The sequence below is a fragment of the Quercus suber genome, unplaced genomic scaffold, assembly GCF_002906115.3.
Source record: "Quercus suber isolate HL8 unplaced genomic scaffold, Cork oak 2.0 scaffold_598, whole genome shotgun sequence".
In the NCBI taxonomy this organism is placed as follows: domain Eukaryota; kingdom Viridiplantae; phylum Streptophyta; class Magnoliopsida; order Fagales; family Fagaceae; genus Quercus; species Quercus suber.
Window position 1 is genome coordinate 178212 of NW_027070042.1, and position 9465 is coordinate 187676.

At 33.8% G+C, this 9465-nt stretch overlaps 1 protein-coding gene across 1 annotated transcript; it reads right to left on the reverse strand.

Annotated features, from left to right (window-relative positions):
- LOC112009810 (uncharacterized protein ycf45) lies at positions 1 to 9240 on the reverse strand. Its single transcript, XM_065764978.1, has 10 exons — positions 9175 to 9240; positions 8226 to 8375; positions 7475 to 7537; positions 6954 to 7031; positions 4677 to 4897; positions 3888 to 3960; positions 3473 to 3757; positions 2827 to 2970; positions 988 to 1038; positions 1 to 224 (listed from the first exon to the last, which is right to left on the reverse strand). The coding sequence occupies exons 1-10, from the start codon at positions 9238 to 9240 to the stop codon at positions 153 to 155; spliced, it is 1203 nt and encodes a 400-aa protein (XP_065621050.1). The 3' UTR covers positions 1 to 152.
- Positions 9241 to 9465: the final 225 nt, after the last annotated feature.

Below are 9465 nucleotides of genomic sequence, written 5' to 3' on the forward strand. Positions count from 1 at the left end.
TGTCACAAGTTTTTAGTGACTTTCAACTATTACAGACTCATTTACAGCAATGCTGTGAAAATGAAAACATGTGCGTCAATTTTCATGAAAAAGAATATATGGCCAAATATTATAAAAATGTCAAACATAAAGAAAAGGGAAAAAAAAAAAACCTAAGGGTCACATTTATCATATGCCTTTGATTTTTCTATTACAACCTTGAATTTTTCATTCCTTTTCCTGACCTGCAAAAACAAAATTCTATAGTAGTTACCAGTCACAGCACAGCTTAAAAGCAACAGTACAACAATAATACAGTGTCGAAGAAAAATGTGGCCCACGAGAAAGAGTACAAGACCACAATAAAACTTCTTTAAGGGCTTTCTTCCCAAGCAAAATAAATTTCAGATATGTAACTTACTCAAAATATATTCCAGAAAAATAATAATAATTATTATAATAATAATTAAAAAAAAAAAAGCATTATTAAAAATAAATATAGTCAATAATAGCCCAAGTACATGAGCATTATACTGCCCAAAATTAAAATGTACAGAACTCCACGAAGATATTAGAAAGCAATGGGGCTAATTCCCTCATCTGTTGATAATGCATTTGGCTCGGGTGGTGACATGTTTTTGGTTTAGAATCATGTGAGAATTCTTATGGAATTAATTAACAATCCTGGGGTCAAAGAAAGAAACTGTTAGTCTTAAATATTTGAAAGTCATTTTCAAAAGATGAATTCTATTGAAAAGAACTGCACTGATTTAGTTGTATATCTATCTCAAATTAATGGGAGAAAGGAAAAACAACAATGAAACTTGTAGAGAAAGAGAGAGAGTTATTCATAAGTCAGAAAAGGATGATAAAGGTTGAGATCAAAACCTTTCTTTTTGATAGAAGCAATCAAGAACTAAAATAAAAGAGTACATTTCTACTTGCAGATGAAATGCTTCCCATCAAATCAACTAAATTCCAACTTATGCATATATCTTTGAGAATTACCTCAACCTGTGGGTTTTTGCCACGAAGCAATATATCCACACTCTTTTGTGTCTGCAGGGTGCAAGAGAAGTGATTTAAGATAAGTTAATGATGATAATAAATATACAACTAAGTAGTACAAACTATTTATACATCTAATTCATCTTAGATTATCATCATCTTCACTATTTAATAAAAAAGGTAAAGCTCCTCCCTCCTCCCCTCCCCACCTTTTCTTTCGAGGATAAATAATAAAAATTCTATTAAAATGAAGGGGAAGGCTAATGTAAATGATGGAAAAGGATCATAAAATCTATAAAAAAAGAAAAAAAGAAAAAAAAGGAATAAAGAATAAGGCCAAGATCATCAAACCACTCAAGAATGACCTCAAAAACATTGATTTCAGCTTAATAGCTCCAAAACATTAAATGTACAATTACTTCTTTCCCACCAAATTGCCCACATTAAGCAAACAGGGACCAACATTTTGAGTAAAACTCCTGTAATTCCAAAGCAACTCTTCCATCCATATAACACATTCATCACCTTCTTTAGCATCATCCAAGGATTCCAAATCGTTCTTTGACAATACTCTCAATAAACACTATATATATATATATATATATATTCATTTGACTATTTATTTTTCAATTTATTGACTAATAATGACTGTTTCTCTTTCTCTTGAGAAAAGAGTTCATATTTATTATAAACAATATATTTCATTCCATTTTGCACTTAAAAGATATGATATTGTAACCATCACAAGTCCCATTTAGGAATGTATCAGCCGTTCAAGAGTGCAAACCATGTTGTATCCTAATTTATAGTGCCTCAACAAACTGAACTATCCAAGAATAAAATTTTTATTAAAAAAAAACATAGTGAAAGATGGAAAAGGAAAAATAATCTTGTGAAGAACAAAAATTAGAGTAGGCACTCTACTAAGCTAGTATCATTGATTAAAGAGGAGCAAACATTTCCCGATAGGTAAAAAAAATATGCAAACTTCATGACATCTTAAGCTGAGTATCTTCATTTTGCAATTCATAATGCCTGTCCAATTTCTGTCCAATCCATTTATTCACAATCGTAAAAGTTGAAGAGAATGCAATAAAAGAGTCTAGAGGTTACTTTCACCAATTGAATCTACCTCTGAATTAGATCTGCTAAGTTGGAATTGTTAATAAAACAAAAGCACATACATCTAAAATAGAGTACCAATAATAAAAGTTGTTTCCTACAAATTGTGGTTGTGGCGTTGCACTAAGTGGATTTCGTTTCCTTTTTTTCTTTATATATTACATACACACACACACACACACACACACATATATATATATGTATATATATGTATATATATATTTTTAATTTTTTCTCCTTTTACCTGTTCATTTTATACACTGACACTGATTGCAAACTTTCAAGGACAAAAATAATAAAATTGGAATTTTAAAAGACAAATTATAATCACTTTAAATTTAGAAGGTGTAAAATGGATTTTAGCAAAAAAATTATAATAAAATTAAGGGCATATTATACCAACTTCCTTTAAGGCTTCACAAAATGAAAATCACCCAAATGTTTCAAAAAATGGCATTCCCCCTTGAGATTTGTATATATACATCAAATAAGTCCATGCCTACTCATATTGTTATTTTCCTACAGGAATATTATATTTAACAAAAAAAAGATTACAATCGAAACAAAAGATGAAATAACATTCCCCCTTTGTAAATGAGTACGAATCTTCTTTAAAAAGGAATTTTCTGTTAGGAAGTCATGGTAAGAGGGGGTATAGATTTATCTGTTGCATTTACAAAAACAAAAATACTTCATGATAAATGTCAATCAACATACCTGGTGTGTAACCCAATAGTGCCTGTCTCTCATCTCAATCAAGAAATGAAACGTTGGAGGAGCTTGCCTTTCTAGAACAGTTTTCTGAGTATTTCTAGCTCGGGCTTCACCATCACCTAAAGTAACAGTCTCTACTCCCCCAACCTAAAAAAGCAAAGGCAACAAACATGGAAAATTGATCCAACATTCATATACTGAAGTTGCAAACTCATTCATAAACAAATCCTTTTTTTTTTTTTTTTAATTTCCAAACTTTTATATACTTAAAATAAATTTTGACTTATAATTATTAAGGGGATCTGCTTGAACATGAGCTTTGCCAAAATTTAATTTTTTCGGTCCCTTTTAAGGGCTCAATTGCAAACAAAGTCCCATAAGGGAACATTAAGAACACATGAAACAAGGTCATTATCAAACTCGTTCACAAAATTATAACTATTTGTCACTATTGTTAGTAATGTCAATATGTGGGAGAAAAATCAAGTTGGGATTTAGAAAATTTACTTTCTACCTTGGCAGCCTTTCAGGAATGTGTTGAATATTAGTGATAAAGTATTTCTTGAAATTATTAAGAATAGAAACTGATGCATGCATTCAGAATATAAGTTGGCATAGAGGGAACTAAACAAAACTTAGATCCACAAACCAGGTCAGAGAGAATAGGATTCTTTATTATATTCTCAAGCCGCTGACCATGAGCAGTGCCAATAAGCATGATGCCTCTCTCAGCAATTGAGCGACATGCATGAGCTTCTGCTTCAGTGCCAATCTCATCAACCATGATTACCTCAGGCATGTGATTCTCTACAGCCTCAATCATGACTGCATGTTGCATGGATGAATCTGGTACCTGCATTCTTCGTGCACCTCCTATTGCTGAATGTGGAATATTCCCATCACCTCCTATTTCATTGCTTGTATCAACAATCACCTACTCCAATTAAGTTCACTTTGAAATTCTAATGAGGTTCAGCTTAAAATTATCAGAATGTATGTATATGTGATGTGTGTGTGTAGAGAGAGAGAGAGAGAGAGAGATGCCCCACTGCAACTGAACGCACCACTCTTTTGTGAAATTCATCAGCCAAGACACGGGCGATCTCTCGCATAACAGTAGTCTTGCCAACTCCAGGCCTTTAAGAATTTGGGGAAAAAAAAAATCACAAATTCAAAACATATTAGTTAAGGTGAATCTTAAATATTCTGTTTAGAGAGTGAGTCATGAGAATGGGTGAGTACTTTTACTAAATTTAACACAGTTCATTCAAATGTTTTATCAAATTACAATTCCTACATTGACAATAACTGAAGCCAGAAGGCATTGACAATAAAAGATAGCATTAAGTACACTACATGGTTGCTAAAGTTTAGCCCATGGGCAATTTTAGTCCTGAAGTTTAAAGTGATCGTTGTTAGTCCCTTAGACTATGTGGTCAAACTAAAAATTGATATGTTATCACTTTATTAGACACATTATGTACTAAAAGTGACCACTTTAAGTTAGGGACTAAAATCAATCACTTTGTTTAGGGACTAAAATTGATCACGTTAAGTTTGCTATAGACTAAAAGCAATCATTTTAAATTTCAAGGACATTTTTATTATACATAAAGCATTTTTTGAAAATCCAAAAAATGATGAACATGATGCATAATAAATCATTTATTTTATTCATTTTTCATCCATTAAAAATAAAGAAATCTCATTTCAGCGTGGCATTAGGACATGGAGTGATTTCATTTATATAGAATGCCCTAAATCTCAATGTCCTAATCTTAAGGCTGTATCATAATAAGTAACCAGAAAGGATTGGCCTTATAATTTATTTTAGTCTCACTTAGCATACATACTTTCCAACAAATAAAATGCTCTTCCCATACTGAAGCAGGTCATAAATCATGTCAACATGTCCACTGACTGCTCTACCAACTCTGCAAGTCAAACCAACTATCATCCCTTTCGTACTCCTGATTGCAGATATCCTATGCAAGGTACCTTCGATGCCAGCTCTATTATTCCCTCCAAACTCTCCAACAGCATTTTGAGCATGCTCCAACTCTTTCATTGACACCTAGTTAATAACACATTGAGTAGCTCAGTAAATCTCACCTAAATTCTTTTCATCAACTTTAATAATTTATTCTGTCTTTTAATTTTTAAATAGAAAAGAAGGAAAAACAAGAATTGGGTAAAATTCACCATCACCCTCCAAATCAGAATATATTCAACCAAACCACTAGTGGTTTTTTTTTAATTACCCCTCTTGTGCTTTTGTAAATCTCTTAGTATGACCCTTATGATGTATTCATGATAACAAGTTCTATCTGAAATGTCAAGTGGCACTTTTGACAGTTTCTACATATCAAATACAAATTTAAATGCCACTGAAAAAGGGGAATATTTTTTAAATAAATTTGTTCAAGCCATAACCAAAAACCATTATGTTTGCCATCACACTTGCAGCTCCACCGCTTCATGCTCCACCTTCATTGACAGAATTTCCAATCCTTAAGCAGAGTTTTTTTACAAATCAAAAGGACAAAAGGATTTGATAGAACAAAGTCTCTACCTAAAGGAGTATGATCAATAATTCTAATCCGAAAACAACAACAACAACAACAAAACTCTACTCCCAAAATTTTAGGGAGGGGTAAAAGTAAGTTTGTGTGGGGCTGTTGCTTTAAGAGATTTGTATCCAGATCTGTTTTTGATGGCTGAAGGAAAGTTGCATCTATCAATTCTTACTTGGTTTCTACTGAAGAGGGGAACAATCGATCTTGGTATCAAATAACCCCTACAGATGACGGGAGGATAGCTTGGTTTGAAACTTACACAATGTAGAAAGTTTGATATTCATTCTTCTTATGAGGCTTTGAGAGGGCCGAATGAGATTTCAGTCCCTTGGAGAAGTATATGGCATAGCAAACTCCCAAAATAGTTGCTTAATTTGTTTGTATACAATCTAAACCATGAAACTTTGTCTGAGGTTTGTGGGTTACCTTCTCCGAGGTTTGATGTTGAGGAAATCCTACGCGTGATGCCAAGAAGAAGTTTATTTATTTATTTTTTTTACTTCTTCATCCTTAAATTTGAAGCAACTTAAAACCTCCCAACCACATATTGCTTTGCCACATTTAAAACCTTAAATTCTAAAAGTTTTAAACAATAAACTACACATCCATCAAATAGCCTAAATAACTCAAAGAGCCAAAGTATTGTTCACATTTCTGGAACGACAACCTATAACTTAGATTTATCTTTTGTTTCCCTAAATTCTACAATTCCTTTCAACCATTAGAAACCCTAAGTTTCTTCCTATTTTCAGACCTTTTTTTCCCCCCAAACCCTAACCATAAATTTTCAAAATCCGAACTGTCAAAAATTCCAAATCTGATTCGGTTCATTTCCTTTGTCCTACATCACATAGACAATGCATGAATGGCTTCCAAATGTGTTCACAAAAAAATGGGGGTAAAAACTAAGGACAGTCCTGGTAACATACACACTTAAATGTGGATGCATATAATCCCATGTTAAGTTTCCATTAGAGCATATTTACAACACTGATGGAAGGATTTAATGGAGTATTTTAAAAGGCCTGAGGGATGTGATAAAAATTAATAAAAAAGTTAAGGGTATGAATAAAACTGACTTAAAGTTGGAAGGGTTTGCAAACAATTAACCCACACTTTTTAGGTCATATAAGTCCTGCAAAACCGGGACCATTAATCAACTATAAGAAATATAGAACTAAACAAATGTGTTGCAAGAAGGAAGAAGAATTATACATTTCCCTAGGGTTGCATTTGGATACTTGAATTTGGATTTGAATTTTAAAGTTATGGATTTGTTATGTCTTAATTCCAAATCTATAATTATTAAAGTGTGTCTTATGGACTTCTAAAATTCTATGGGTTTAGAAGTTATTTCAAATTCAAGGATTTTAAGGTTTGATATCATTGATGGAGTTGTCAAATTCAAATCCTTGACCCTTTTTAAACTATCCAAACAAGGTATTTAAATTTTAATCGCCCAAATCCAAATTTGTGTGCCCAAATCCTGCCATCCAAACACATCATAAGAAAAAAAACAAATTCTAATCTTGAACACTTAATGCATGCATTTACCTTAGTGTTCCTCAGATAATGCCTTCCAAATTCACCAAGATAGCGTGCTTCTGGAAAACAGCCTAGATCCAATATAACCTACTGACATTGCAGTACATAAGCATTACTATATTTCATGAAGTAAAAGTAAACCTACATAAGCATCATATTATGTAAAGAAATGGTCCCAAGTTTATGGCCATACTGAGTTCAGTCTATCATAGATTTAATCAATTCTATCTTTTAGATTGTAATTCTTCATGAAAACCTACACCTACAACTTGTGTCCATGAGGTAGTTCCTCTTGTTTGATAATTACTTGTTAAAAATTAAAATAAAAGCATAAGTAGAAACCATATAAAAGCCAAGAGCCTTGTGGCTTAGTGGCATTGCCTAGTTCTTTCTTTGGGGAAAACCTAGGTTTGAATACCCTCATCCCCACTAGTTGCAAGAAAAATAAATAAATAAAAATTAAAATAAAAACTGTATAGAAGAAAGAAGAAGAAGAAGAAGAAATTCCACAGAGATAAAAGAATAGTCACCTCTAAAAGTTGAGCTATCTTGGGTTCATTTAGGAGATTGTCACGCAAATCACATGGAAGAATCTGTTGAGACAATAACAAATTGATATTGATTCATTTCAGAAAGCAAATCACAAGTCCAAGTAGTAAGGAAATAGCCAAAAAATAATAATAATAATAATAAAATCATAAAAAAACCGGACAATAATTCAATCTAACTCCTGCATTAAACATACAAAATGGAATATTTACCATCAAGTAAAACATTAAATGCTAAAATGAACAGTGACAATAGAAAAGAAATTTCTGACTTGCATGAAAAGAATTAAGTAATGTGGAATAAGGGGCCTTAATATGTTCCCTGAATTTTCAATGTAGAGCCAGCTGTAGAAAACTCTTCACAGGCTCCCATTCCTACTTCACAGCGAGAGTAAGCAATTTGCACCAAATTGTCTCTCTCTCTCTCTCTCTCTCTCTCTCTCTCTCTCTGACCTAGTCNCAATGTTTTTCAATTTGGCATAAAACAAACAGAGTCGACAAATAAAAGATGGTCACTAGTTAATAAAAGAGTTTAGAATCCCCAGGGGGAGAAGGGCAATGGAAGGAATGGAGAAACAAATTAAATTGATTAGAAAAAGAATAGTATTTCCTTCCCTTAAAAAAAAAGAAGAAGAAGATGGTGATTGAGTTGATGATAAGATGTGTGTGTACATAATTAACTTAACATATGAAGAAGATGACATGGGAAAGAAAGTCAATTGAGTTTAGTTACCCGCAAGAGAGCGTCGAGATCGTCCTGCACCACTATATGAGAATCAGATTGAGATTGAGATTGAGATTGGTTGGTGCTACACCTACAACACCCATTCCGACCACACCCAATTGCTGCAACTGAAGACCAGAAACTGCAACTGAATTCCGCCTACGCTTCATTTTCATTTTCCTACTCATGATGATATTGATATCGATGATGAGTGGGTTCAAGTTCAAGTTCAAGTTCAACGATAATGATGGTCTAGCATTGGCCGAGGCCGACAACAATATTATTGCACTTGAACTGACAGTTGAACTCCAACTCATTTTGCTTCTGCCTTTGTTTTTCTCTCTGTGCCTGTGCCTGATAACTTCATCAGGCAAGCCAGGCTTAGTCAGGATTGGGCTTTCGGCTCTTATCAATTTCTATTCTAATTGATAAGTGGGCCTCTTGGGGTTGGTTGAGTCTAAGAGTTTTGACCCAGGACTACCGGACCAGATGTCTCATGTAATGTGGATCTCATCTGTGGGGGCTTGCGTTAAACTCTAGAGGGTCATTTAGCAAACAAAATAATAATAATAATAATAATAATAATAATTGATGGGATTAATGAAGTCAACCTCCGTGGACGAGGTCACCTAGACAGACGAGAAAACTAAGCACCCTCGACAATATAGCCACACCACTGACGAAGGTATAAAAGCCATTCAATACAGTCAATAAATGAGTCGTGCAGTTAAAAGGCCAGTTACGTAGACCGTTGGAAGCCCATTAAAGTCCACATTACTAAGGGTGAGACGTTACCCAATGAAGCATTAAAATTGCCATAACAGCCACAACGGCCAGGAGCTAAGAGTATGTATATATATAGCCCTCACACCTCCAACAGAAGGTACATTTGATCAACAAAACTACATCCCTAGTTATCTTTATACTCTATTACTTACTATAAGCTTCTTATACTGACTTTGGCATCAGAGGTGTTGTGGCAGGCACCACATCGGTGACCATCTTGAGGGATTGTTACTTCCATAGTGACGCAGATGAACATCCGGCTCCATCTGGATGTATGAAATACAACTGACGAATTTATACTTCATCAGTTTGGCGCCATCTGTGGGGAAAGATATTTTCACACCTTGATCTGAAAACGTAGTTTCCAATTAACCTGTACGTTCAGATGGAGTCCAACTAGGATTTTGCAGCATTAGCTCAGCAAGACCAGGCTCTTGTGACCATTGTCGAAGAGCTCACAAGG